This window comes from Phalacrocorax carbo, chromosome 1, assembly GCF_963921805.1.
Source record: "Phalacrocorax carbo chromosome 1, bPhaCar2.1, whole genome shotgun sequence".
Classification (NCBI taxonomy): Eukaryota; Metazoa; Chordata; class Aves; order Suliformes; family Phalacrocoracidae; genus Phalacrocorax; species Phalacrocorax carbo.
The window spans coordinates 210698379-210712416 of NC_087513.1; the positions used below are offsets into that span (position 1 = coordinate 210698379).

Genomic DNA, 14038 nt, shown 5'->3' on the forward strand with positions numbered 1-14038 from the left:
ATCAAATAAAAGCTCATACACAAAGACACAACTGTCCAAGGTACCCTGTTATGCTTTATAGGAAAAATAACATTCCAGGTTCCTTTATGTCTTATATGTGTAGTACCATTTATAATACATATTTGTTTCTATGAAGACAAGTACTGCTATCAATCAAGTAAATGTCAAATAATTCAAGCAGTAAGATTACTTTTTATAATTTGATATAGCAGATCAGTTGGGAATACCCCACTATGTCTCCAGAGAATTTTAGAAATTACTTAACTGCGCCTCATCCTTTTACATCTCTCCAACTGGATTACTGCCTTCCTATGAAACATTAAAATGTTTCATTTTTAAAATAAATTTTAATAGCTAATAACTTCTATAAAGCTTCACTGGAGTTTTGCCAATGGGCTGTTTACAAACCTCTAATACATTAAGAACAAATGACTGAGATCCCATAATCCCAGAATGGCAGGGGTTGGAAGGGACCTCTGGAGATCATCCCGTCCCACCCCCTGCTTGAGCAGGCACACCCAGAGCAGGGGGCACAGGAACGTGTCCAGGTGGGGTGTGAATGTCTCCTGGGAAGGGACTCCACAATCCCTGTAGGCAACCTGTTCAGTGTCATTCACTTTGTAAGTATTTTACATTAGAAGAATAAGAACAATATAGCCATGCAATTTTACATACAGGTGTATTTATTTATGGTTGTAGAAATGCATGCGCTCTTTAAATCTGAAGGGCCTTGGTGGTTGTTCTTATTGAACTTTCAATCAAAGGGAAGTAAAAATAGTACAGTGATTGCTAAATTCTAGCTCAAAACTCTTGCATCGTGATGCCTGAACTTTTGCATCTAAAAATCAGAGGCAGTAATACTGCTTTATCATACTTTCAGGTCAACTGAAATCCTACTTCATTAACTTTTCCCACTCCTCCTGCAGTAGTTAAAGATAAGTCATTGCAACAATTAAAATTGACTTCTGTGGCCTTCAAACTCCTTTGGTGGATTGAATCTGAGAGCAAGATGTCTACAAAAATATAATTTTATTTCTTCCTCTTGTCTGCCAGTTTTGTTACTGTAGTTTCAAGATAAAGTAAAAAATATAAATAAATACAGGAGTAGCATTTTCACTATGTTTGATGTATTCAACTTTGAAAATATCTAAATTTTTTTTAAAAAATCCTGGCAATTTACATATCAGATGGCTTTTTAAGGTTTATTTTTTCCTTTTTTTCTTTACTTTTACATAGAAATAGAAAAGACAATAGCATGAACTAAAAAAGCCATCTAATCAGTCAATCTAATTGCAGGTTAGTCTACTACTTTAGTCCCAGTTCAGCAGGGTACTTAACTTTTGGTTTGACTTCAGCATTCAAAGTATGGCCTTTAATGCCAAGTCCCTCTAACACGGACTGTGGCACTGCATTTAGGGAACAGTGTTAAGCACTGCGCTGAGCTGTGGTCCAGAGTTTTCACTTTCCTCCCTACTGGCACGGCTTCTTACTGAACTTCTGTTTTTCATATGTCCCTGATTAAAGAGTTTCAGCTGTCTTCAATGATTTTTTGTCATTGTTTTGTTCGTACTTTTTTCAGTATTTGCTCCTCTTATTCCAAATTTACTAATTTAGTAGTACAAGAACTGGTTAAACTGTTTTGTCCAGCTTTGCACAATATCTCAGCAATAACATCAGCTCAAAGTGCTGAAGCCACCATCCTGTATTGATGGAAAGGCTTGAAGACATAGTGCTGTTTGAGTAATTGCTTTGTACCTCCAAGCCAATATGTCCATCACCCCTAGAGTAAAACACTTCCTTCAGCTGAAGTTTCTCATAGATTGAATGAGCTGGTGCAAACTGACCCACTTCAGCAAAGACCTCACTACCCACTGCAGAGTTTCTTCAGTAAGATGAAGAACTACTAACCTCAAAAAAATGAAAATCCTATCAACATGCACAGGCTCATGGATCTGGGAAATCCTTGAGATTCCCAGCAAGGGGACTGAGCTTGATGCCACACCTCCATGGGGGCCACAAGAAGCAAAGGCCCTTGAAGGTCCAATGGAGAATAGATTCCAGATACCCTTCCACATAGATGGGTTAGCAAAAACACAGCATAAACCAGCTAAAAATTAGAGTACTTCAACAAATAGTGCAGGTTGGTCCGGTCTAGCTGTTGCCTATAGGACTAAGTTATGATGAAGGGGCTGAAAGTGCAAAGCTCCCCCTCTGCTTCATGTACAATCTACAAAATGTTTGTTAACCTCCCTGCCTCAGCCTTCCCAGTCGGAAATCGAATGAACATTGACTTAACTCACAAATGTATCAGAGAACAAAAGTAGTATATAGCTGTTCCTTCTGAGGTGCTTTAAGAAATGTCAAGACATCAGGCAGCAATGACATCTGCAGAAAATACAAACAGGATCAATTTTGCTTTGATCACCTTTCCTGCCCCTGGTTATTTGTTGAACACCAGCTAATAGTTCAGACTGCAAAGAGAATTTCCTTCATCTTTGCAGTTTTATTATTGCTATTATTATTAATAAAACCAAACCCAAGCTCCTTTGCCCCTCATCCCCCTGCCACCAAACGTTTCTGATCTGGCAATTCTGTTCCCTTTTGCGTTTTGCTGTTTTGTCAGATTTGCTGAACCCTCAAGTGCAAGAGGTAACACGATGAAATTGAAACTGGCAGAAAGTACATTAAAGTACATTAAAGTACATTAAAGTTATTATCACCTGAGGACAAACCCCAATGAAAAAACGGCTTCCATCTGGAAGTAAAACAAAGAGCATGCAGGTAAACCCAGGAATTCCACTGCTCTTTTGGCAGCCATTCAAATATGTGAAAATACAGATGAGGTATGAAAAAAGAATTTTGTGGAAGTAATGGGGCTCTTCAAAAAGAAGACAGAAAGGGGCAAAGCCAAGAAGGAAAACAGGTACTAAATTTCTCCAGTGCCAAAGTGGGTTTTGAAAGGGCATTACATAAAAAGAGCAAAAGGCAACCTTTTGGTTAGACACGACAAGGGCTACCAGCAGATGATACAAGGACCCAAGAATTATGAATCTGAAGAGCTTTTTAGTTTTTGGCCATTCAGCAAAATATTTCCGCAATTCTGCATTTTCATCCACTACATAGAGCTGATTCATTCCTTTTCGTATTCTCCATATGATTAACGTAATGTTTTATTTCTTGGTGCGTGGACTAGAGTAGCAGATAGAGAGCAACCAATGCTTAAAATCAAACAACTAGGACTGATAACCTCAATTTTCAGCACAAATTATTTAGAGTAATGTATGAGTTCCAAGTTTGTGCTGACTACATAGACTTAAATGCACCTCAGCAGAAACAGAAGATCCACTGAGAATACTGCCATGACAACTTAAAAAGGAACTAAAAAGGCAGTATTTTTGCAGATTTATGCCTGCAGAAGTGATAAGATTGCTACCACTTTTATACTTGCAGTGGCTGAACAAGTTAATAACCGCCCCAGAGGCAACTGCAGTATATCATGACTCTGCTTATTACATATAGAGCATCTCTGTGCGGCACATTACAGAAAAAGTATGTTATAGTCAAATCAAAGTGCAAAAAAAATAGTATTGCCCCTCCTTATATTTCTGTAGGGTTTCAGTTCTTTAAAATAATTAAAGATTTAAATAATGATTACAATTATAATAATCAGAGCAACCTGTGTTTTCAAAGTGGTAGAAAATCCTATAGGCCATTTTTTTTCAGAAATGCCCAAAGGTCAATGTGTTTTGTGGATGCCTAGCTAAGTGAGTGTTTCCAAAAATTAGAGTCCTTGAAAGTGTGAAGATGTGGTACCCTCTTCTCCCATCGCTTTCTAGACTCCTGCCCAAATTTTGCATGACTATGTCTCTAGCAAGTTGTTACTGGTTATTCACCTGCAGATGAGTTCTACCCATAATCAATCCCCTCATACTGTCATTCTGCTCTGAATATGCAATGATAAAAAGCAGTTCCTGAAAAATTAAATCAGGGGGCACTGAAGATATACAGTTGTCAATAACTGAATTTATATCGTCATCATCAACTGCAAAAGTTTTCATGCATTTCATATACAAATGCATACACATTAGCAGGATGAATAGCCAGAGAAGTATTAATAAGGTGCAGTGGAACCTGGATTTCATTCACATATTTTATGGACTCTTATGTTAAACAGTTTGGACTTAATTCCAGATATGTTTTTTTTACTGCATGTTGGGATGGTGTGCGGAGGAATGTACCATAATCTCTCCAAGTCTGAAACCAGGAGCTGTTTTCTAAGTTCTGAAAAGTCAGAGACGTACATGTCTAATGAGGAAAACTGATGATGCTCTAAATGCTTAGATATTTTATTTTTAAACAATTCTGTATCCTAGGCATTTAAAAAAAAAATCCTTGCTTTGTCCACCATTAGAAAACATGACCTGAATATCTGTCCTGCTTTGGTTTGTGCATAGCTGCATAAATCATCATCATTTACCTATAAATGTATTAAAACATTACATGTATTAAAACATGAATGCATAAAGGTCTTGTACACTATAAAAGTGCATACTCAATATTACCCTTTTTCCATTTTTATGCACACAATTTAAAAATGAAAAGAATTCATGTCATAGGACTGAGATATTTTAGTTATAGAGCAGAAATACCAGCTGGCTAAGAAAACTGCTGTAGAGAGATGCAGCTGTATTCATGGAAGATGTATATTTCACTGCTATGTAGTGTAAGTTTTAGTAACTGTGGTTGGTTAGTTGGTTGGGGGATTTTTCGGTTTATTTTTAAACTTGTGTCTTACTAACATTGCATAAAAAATCATATTTGAGAATTAAACTCCTGGAAAATAAAACAACAGAGGTGTGTCTCTAAACTTACGCTTGAGCAAGCTGGTGGTGTACAAAGGCCCAAGACCATTCAGAACACAGTAGCAAATGTGACAGCATCAGCCCCAGAGAGAATCTGAGACCAGGGCTCTGAATTTTCTACTGCCTTCTTACTGAATACCTAGATAAGAATTTTTGGTTCTTCTTGCAAAATGTCCTTTGCCTGTTCAAGTCTGTCTGCCTGGCTGCAGTCTCACAGAGCTCAGTTCAGCTGCAGCAACGGACCCGTGACCAGTGACTTCTATACTCAAGACTGCAAGATGGCCAGATGTCAAGAGAACCCAGATGTGTCTGCTGAACAGAAAGCGAGACTAGAAAAGGAAAGGGAACAAGGTGTCCCCAAAACTCTCCATCTCCCAAGTGAAACCTTATTTTTATTGACTTTCTTGGAGGTAGCAAAAAGCTTGATACAAGTTTCCGCACTTAGCACAGGGAGGCCCCCGAGCACTATTGTGCTGTCAAAACCAACACACACACATCAGATCTTGCGTTAAGTTTGACTACCCTTGAAAGAGGCAGCTGCCCACTATCTTCTGGGACGCGTCCCTTGTCACATGCTTCTGCTCTCAGTCTCGCACTGGCACTAGAAGCTGTGCTAGTGGACATTAAGCTGGGCCATGAAACAGGTTTCTCAAACACTTTTTTTTTCCTGGTTTAACTTTCTGGCATATCAGTTTTCTGAGCCTGGTACACAAACATACAAAGGAGCACAACGGAGGAAGCAAAGTGCAGGGCCAGGACCCCACTCCTCTGGCAGCCACTCTTAAGCGTATCACAGCTGTGTTTCTCCTCCACAAAGCTGTCAAAATCACATATTTCACAAAGTAGACCCTACAGAATGAAGAAAAGTAAAAACAGAGCTCAGACCCTACTCTTATTTTCAATAAATATTTAATGTGCTTAGCTATCAGCAACACAAAAACCTGGACAAACCAGCGCATGGATTAACAGCAAAAGTTTCTGTGATCGTGAATGCAACAAATACCAGTTCGGTATGGGGGAAGTGTTTATCAGAATTTAAAAGAAAAACAAATGTAAACAAGAAGTCTGAAAAGCCTCTGTTTCACTGTTTTCATATCTGAGTGCAGCATAGCTGCTTTACGATGTCAGTAACTGGAAGCCTATGGCACTACTCCATTCTGCTCTCATTTGAAATGCATAATGAAATAATTCGTCTTATGTTCTGTTTGACCAATTATATGAGCAATTTCAGCTGCTGAAGTAACCTGCTTCTCCTTGTACAAGTACTTAATCAGAAAGGTAAAACTGCACATTAAAAGTACAATATATCTAAAACAAAACCAGATGTTATTTCGCTAAATTGGATTTTGTACCGCGTTCATAGCTGGCTTCTGTGACTTACAAGAACGCTTATACCAGAATTGGAATTTACAAAAAGGATTATTTTGTTTGTTTTTCTGATGTTCATTATAGATATTACAGAACCTGTATTTCAAAAACATAAAGAGTCCTTTGTGATCCCTGTATTTCTAACTCTCAAAACAATGGGAGATTTTGCAATTAGGTCACCATTAAGCCGATTCATCTGATTAACTGCAGTAATTTATTAAAAAATACTTATACAAAAAGGTAAATTAATATATGTTATTTAATTCATAAACCCTATTGCAACAATCTATGGCTTATTTCAAAGCAAACACAGTCCTTAAATGCAAAGTAATTTAATCCATATTTCTTTTTTGGCTTTATTTTTATTATCCTTCATCCAAAAGCCACATGCAGACACGAGGAAACAGGGAGCTAAGTTGGCAAACTCTGTAAATCCTGTCATTACTACAACTAGAAACTCCCTTTAGGTTTTTTTTTTTTTTGTAGGGAACACTGCCATTTTCACAGTTGATTCAAATAGCCATTTCCAAAACAGAACTCAATTTTCAGGTTGTGTCTTCAAGTCATGCCAAAATAGCTGAGACAAATTTTATCTCAATCTTAGCCATTGCTCAGCATCCAGCTATAAATTGTTATGCATCATCCTTCACTTATTTTGTTTTGATTAGACCAAAACCTTCTTGTTGAGGAGCTGTAAAGGCTTTGCATCTCTCAATGCCTAATTTAAATGTAGTGGCACATTAGACACAAAGCACAACCAGCGTTACCAACTCTTATTCCTGTCATCTTAAGCAAGCCATAAGGCAACTCTGTTTTTTTCTCTTTAATCCAGACAGCATCCAGTCTATCAAGCCTGTTGACATGCCACCAAACCAGTTCCAGCAACCTGTAACCTCACGAGCCACTGTAAGAGACAGGAAGACTAAAACCTTGTTGTGTGTCATGTGCCATCAGAGTAATACAGGCCAGATCAAAGATTTTCTTGTGTTGTAAGTTCCTGTGATTGTAAGGAGCTTGTTAGGTGAAAATGCCTGAATTTTCCTAGGACGTGTCAGACTATAGAAGAAGTTGGGGGTGGGGGGGAAGTTTTTGAATCCCTTTGGGCTCTGCCAGTCTGGTCCTAGGGAAATGCCCTTCTGTTCTCAAATATAATGAACAGTTTATCCATGGGTGAATACACAGGCCAAGTATTAGAGAAATTTATCAACAGCAGGAGGACTATCAGAGCACTTGTGCAGTTTTGGCCAATTACCAAAGCTACAAAACAAACCCCTTCCAAATTCTGCAATTCCCTCCCCGTGCCCTCTTTCATCCCTCCTGAAAATCCCAGAAGCCAAATTATATGTCAAGGGGAGAAAATGTTCTTGGCTTCTTGTGGTAACTAGGAGGAGAAACTTTGAAACATGGGATCAATTAAATGCAAATCTAAATATGGTGCAACAAATCATGCAAATTAAGCATTAACATACTTATGACTGAACAATCAGCAGGAGCCAAAATGTGTGTAGATAAACTAGAAATCATTACAATCATTGGTTAGTACAGTACACAGCACATATTTACCCTTTTCAGTATTTAAATGAAAATATATAGAACGTCTTGCACACAAATACTGTCATGATCTGTGTAACCATGCCTATTTCTTAACCGTCTTTGGTGCCAAAAAATTATGTATTATCAAAAATATTAACACTGATGAAAGATCTGATGCATTAATAGAAGGAGACAGAATATTATATGACAAAAGAAAAGATTATACACTTTTCTTTTACTCTCAATGGCCTTTGGAAAGCAATGCTACATTATCAATCCAGGCAGAGGTGGCTGAACAACCCGTTGAGACATGGTGGAAAATCTGGAATGAACGACACATCCCCAGGTTCCCAAGTCTGCAGAGCACAAAGCCTCATCACTAGTGCTGTTTTTTTTTTTTTTCTTCTTTTTCCTTTGTTTTTAAACCTGTACGTTACAGAGAAAGTCTAAATGTGTCTCAGCATGTTTAGTTTCTGTTCTTTTCATGACGTACCATGTCCAACTTTCAAATTGGAATCACACAAACAACTATTACACTAAGGTAACTGTATTTCCAAACAAATATTATGCAACATTTCATGTTAGTTCCGACCAGGAACATTGTCTACATCACTAATGAGATTGCTGATACTGCAGGGGACTCGAAGGCTAATCTTTGACCTCCTTTTTATGCCAAACATAACCTAAACATTATGACTTCAGTAGTAAGAATGCTTTCCTGGTTTTGGTAGAAGAAATAGGTTAAACATGAATGTAAAAACATAATGTTTTCTAAAGCAGATATCTCCTGGGAGAGTGTCGGATATGAATGTCACCCAGAATGCTGTAGACTTCTCAAAGTCCTCTGTCAGTCAGTGGGACTGGATACAGGAATCGTTAGAACAATATTACTCATCTTGCAGAAGAACCCGTTAGCAGCTTTTGTATTTCCACTGTGAAATATTGTCAGCGATCTGTGCAGCTGTCGCTTAGAAGAGGTACAAATGAGTTTGCTTCTATAAATGGAGCACAATGATCCACCCAAGGCAAGATGCTGAATTAAGATACACCTTCCCAAAACTTACAAGCTATCTCCTAAATCTGCTGATAAGAGTATACCATTAAATATTGACCAGTTACTCCTCTCTGTTTTATCCTTCTTAACAGTGCCAGAGTTACATCAAATCTTTAACTTTTGACTCACGACATCTAGCTCTCAATAGCCTTGAAGATAAGAAAAAGATGTTTAAAGGCCAAAAAAACAACATTATTTCGTTCTTCTTTAACTGCTATTCTCCTGGCACTTGGATATACTAAATTAAAGTGAAAAGATCTCCCTTAGATAACTAAAGTAGATCAACATACCTCCATTGCTGGGAATGCATTGGCAAAAGAACGGACAGTTACATGCGGGCATCTGTGAACCTGAAAGGAGTCATCTAAGCTTTCAAAAACACAACCAATGACAAACCATTTCTTTATACTGTTAGGCAAGCCAGCATCTCTTGGAATCGACCTTCTGCTTTAGTACTGTAGCAGCATGCCTCGAAGCTAGCTCTTACCTCATCTCACCATGCAAAGAGCTCTCAAATGATATAGTGGAATTTCCGAACCAGTGCCAAAGGACTTCAAAGACAAAAGACCATTCTCAGCTCATACTTCAGATTTTGGCTGCTCACTGCTTTTTTTAAGTCATGCCACATCTATAAACTGGGCTTTAGCTCACAAGCCTCTCTACCAGGTAATAAAAGAGCTCAGTGATGCTATTTCTTTTAAAAGACAGCGACTGCAAATAGAAAAGTTTTTTCTTATATTTCTGGGAAAAACCAACCAACCAAAAAAGTCGTCAAAGGTGACACTGACAGTAAACTATTTAAAAACATTAAAATTTACACTTCTATGTAAGTTTTCAAAACAAAACACACCAGCATTTTTGCAGATGACACATCCAGGATATTACCTGATGTGAGATGTTTTTCCCTGAGGACATTTCAAAACAGAAGGGCCAAAATTTTATAGAAAATAGAGCTACCTGAATTACAGTGGAGTTCAATATTGTCTTCTGAACAACAGAGATGTTGATCTAAGCAGCCAAAGATGGGAATCTACTTCTACCTTCGCACTTCCCTTTTACCAGAACAATACTGAGTACTAGGGATCTGAAAACATGCAGTTCAGTTACACACATAGTGGAAAGGTGTTTAGAGGAGGCCCTTTTTCTTATAGACTCCATAAAGTAAAATTTATACTTTGGGCTTCTTAAAACAACCAGAGCAGCAAAATCTCTGCAATTTCCTTTTCAACCTATAATCAGGGTAATACAGCCTGCTTTCCCTCCATCCCTTCTGCCAAAGAACAGCTGTTCATTGCACACCTTCAGCTACACATATTATCATACATTTCTAATGTGACTAATCCATACATTATATGTGACAGAAGTCTATATGTGCCAAGAGGGAAAGTACATGCAATGTTACAGACTACATCCAACGTTAGAATGACCCATGGAAAATTGCAGGTCACCTTGACTCCATTTCACCTCCCCAGGTTTCATTCAGAGTTCTCAGCTAGCATAACACTGGGGCCTTAGAATCTTAGAATCATTAAGGTTGGAAAAGGCCTCTGGGATCATCAAGTCCAACCATCAACCCAACACCCCCAGGCCTCCTAAACCGTGCCCTCAAGTGCCATGTCTACATGTTTTCTGAACATCTCCAGGGATGGTGACTCCACCACCTCTCTGGGCAGCCTCTTCCAACGCCAGATATGAAACCTCTGAATGAATCACACAAATTTTATGACTCCATGATGCTAACAGAGATAGAGATAAGCCAGTACGCTGCAGAGAAGCAATAAATATTTCCAGGCAACAGGGACATATAAAACTTGCCTATTAACTTACTTTTCGTCTTTTTAAAATTTTTTTATTTGTTTTTCATTTAAAGAAAGGAAACAGAACTGTAAATAGCTTTGTCAAAAAGGAATGGAAGTAGGAAAAAAATAGGTCTTGGAATCAAATTTCAATCTAAACTTGATTTCAACTCACTTTCAAAATTAAGAGGGATTTTTTTTGTAACTCCAAATGAATTTCTGTTTGGATACATAAACAGCATTTTTCTACCAGCAACTCAAGATGAAACTATGAGCAAACACAAACATTCAAGTTAGAAAAGCAGAATTTCTAAAACAGTTAAAATATTAATGATAACAGAGTGCCATTATTTGCTCTAACATACTGAAGAAGGCACTAGTAAGGAAAATGGAGCTCAGCAATAAAAATCAACATTTTTATCAGAATCAGGATGACAAAGTGTACATCAGTAACAGCTGTCTAGTACACACTCTAGGAATTAAAGACCTGTGCATTAAATTTGGTAATATGGTATTAATCAAGAAGCAGTTTTTCCAAGGTGCTATGTGTCCTTCCTGTGCTTGAACAAGGTAGTATCTCCCAAAAATATCAAACAAAAGAAAAAAACTGCTCAGAACTTTACAGGGAAAAACCTCCACCTCTGAAGTTGTCCTTAGCATATTTATTATCACAGCTACACATAAGATGGCAATTTCAAAGAAATTTTCCTCTTTTTTAGGCCAACAAATATAACCATTTCATTACTGCTCCTCATTTTGGCAAGAAAGACGACAGTTTTCCCAGTCAACACAACCCTCAAAAACATCACTGACCTCAACTTGTATCCCCAAAGTAAGGGCAATTATTAAGGGCAGCTCTATTATGTTTTCCCATATCGCATCTATGCAATATAATTGATAAAATGATTGTCTAAGTGTATGTATTTACAACAACATACAGACACACACACATATATACATACACTCTTTCCTTTCTTCCCATAACTTGCACAATTCTTACTTTACACAGAGGAAAAAAGATAGAATATTATTTGAAACAAACTCTCTCACAGCTCTGCGACATAAAAACCACCAAGTATTTGCCAACGTAAGTACGTCAGTCCATCCCTAGGCACAGAAGAGGAGTTTGATTGATGGCAGATTGATTCATTATAGGCAGAACCCAAGAAAGGCACTTTCCTAAACAGAATAAGGTAGTTGGCATTAAGAACATACAGTAAAGGAAGTTCACAGTGCAGAGTTCAAAATTAAATATAAGAAAGTATATACACCTGAATAATTTCACATTATCTTAGCATAAGTGGATGAGATTACAAAGGCACTGAAAATACTGACGTAACTTTATAATGCATCTGTAACTTAGAAGTAGTCTTTGAAGTGGCCTTTAATTTTTTAATTTTTTTTTTCTAAATTACTCCTTCATTTTCTCCTTATGAATTCTGTACCTTTGAAAACCAAGGAACTCTTTTTCGTTTTCTGCTTCAAGCTTTTTGCAAAACAAAAATCTTTAGAGCCTAAGAAAATGCTCAGAGCTTTTTACAATTAAAATGAGAACACAGTCTAGTTCCATGTTTTATACATTATTTTAACATTGGCTTTATTCCAGCATAAATAGTCATATGTGCTTTGTATATGGCAGAAAATGTATAACATACACTGTAGTCACATGCAACATTTTAGTCACTCCAAAATATATTGTAAAGCTTTTTTTTTTCCACTTGATAATGGATTTGAGGCAAAAAAAGAAGCTTTTTCTATATGGCAATCACTCTCAGTCAACCGAGCATCACTTTTTTAGACCATAAGACAAGATAAAGTACAGCTACACTGCCTGACAATCCTTTGCCTTATTGCTTTCCTGTTCAGTGAAAATATATTAAAATCATTTCCATCAAAGAAATGATTTAATCTCTAGAGAGGGTGCACACGTTCAGTGTGGGCTAAGGCTAGTTAAACTCTACTGTATTCTATTTCAGTAAGTAAACATACATCTCAAAAACCTATTTCAACATTAAATTCTGCTTTTATAGTGTGAAATTATGACAAAAGGATTTAATGTTGACATAATACAAAGCTTTTGAATGAGCTTAAAGTTTTCTAAGGGAGAAATGAAAACATGCATCTGAGGAGGAAATGTTAATGTTTTTAATATTAACCATCATATGAGTGTCACTCTGATTTCTGTTTCACAGTGCTGGGTTATGTGGTGTGTAATCATTCTCAGTCTGATTGCTTACAGATCTCTGTACACATCCTAGACCCTGGTTGGTTTATATTTTAAAATACACTGCCTTGCCATTAAATAAAAATCTATAGATTTGTGAAAGCTAAAGAGCTATTTCAATATTTATTAAAGATTTCAGTTACATTTGAAGTTCAAAAGAGGAAAAACAGGTCACACTTTCTCTTATTAATAAATCTACAACACTCCCCCCCATGTCCTGTATTTAAAATATGCTTATTAACTTCATGCAATACAGAAAACAAACTGTTTACAGAAGCAGGCAAAGTCTGTTACATGAGGAGGGGTAAACACGTCCCTTCTTTACACAACACAATGGAATACAAAGTCTATAGAACCTGGAGGTAGAAGCCAAAACATTTCAACAAGAAAACCCTTCCAACAGGACCCCCCATTTCCACAGGCCACAGGGAATCAATATTCAAACAACAGACAGTACCGACCGACAGCTCGCCTTTGCATGTAATTTTTCCAGAAGGCACCACTAAACACAAATCAAGACACAGTGAAAAAAGTTGCCGATACCACCAAACCTCACTTTCTTTCCCTGGAGCATCCTCTATGTTGCCTGGAGAGTGAAGAATTGGCTCACCTGCACCTGGGGGGACCAGCCGTGGGCACAGGCGCACTCTGACCACCGCTCCCCCGGGCTGCCCTGCGGCTTGGCTGGGGATTTATGGGGGCTCCTCCGCACAGTGTCCCACAGCGGGACAAACTGGCTCCTGCTCTGGGTGGCACCCCCAGGTCCCCAGGAGGGAAGCGCCTGAGAGCTGTACTGGAGCCCCGGAGGATGCTGGTGCCAACGACAGGCACAGTGGGCGTCCCTCGCTACGGGAGGCACGCTCCTGCCGGCGTCCGACCCCTCGGACCCCCTGCCGTAGCTGTGCTGCTTGGGGAGGTGTGCGTGCATGGCACACCCAGGGCTTCCTTTGGCCAGTTTGCATGAAAGCGCTTCTCCTCCCAGACGTGAGGTCCTTTGCCGGGGCCTCTCCAGCCCCCTTGGCAGCAGCTAGCGGCAGGGCATGGCGGGAGCGGGGCGCAGCACGAGCTGCTGGCCAGCAGCTCTGTGTCAATACCGGACTCCACTCGCACGGCAACTTGACAGCATCCCCGCTGCAGGCAGAAGCAATCAATGCTCTGCGTGGCTGGGACGCACGCCTGCATCCCTTTCTGGATGACAAAC

General features: G+C 38.6%; 1 protein-coding gene across 15 annotated transcripts in view; it reads right to left on the minus strand.

Moving 5' to 3' along the window:
- The window catches only part of DLG2 (discs large MAGUK scaffold protein 2), an 883409-nt gene that overhangs the window by 436638 nt on the left and 432733 nt on the right, over positions 1 to 14038 (minus strand). For 5 of the 15 annotated variants that reach the window (XM_064441439.1, XM_064441438.1, XM_064441432.1 and 2 more), the window contains exon 1: positions 13448 to 13902. The exons of the other annotated variants lie outside the window; for them this stretch is intronic. In XM_064441439.1, the coding sequence (XP_064297509.1) occupies positions 13448 to 13765 (318 nt within the window). In that variant the 5' untranslated portion in view covers positions 13766 to 13902. Of the gene's footprint in view, positions 1 to 13447; positions 13903 to 14038 lie in introns of those variants that run through there. 15 annotated transcript variants of the gene reach the window in all.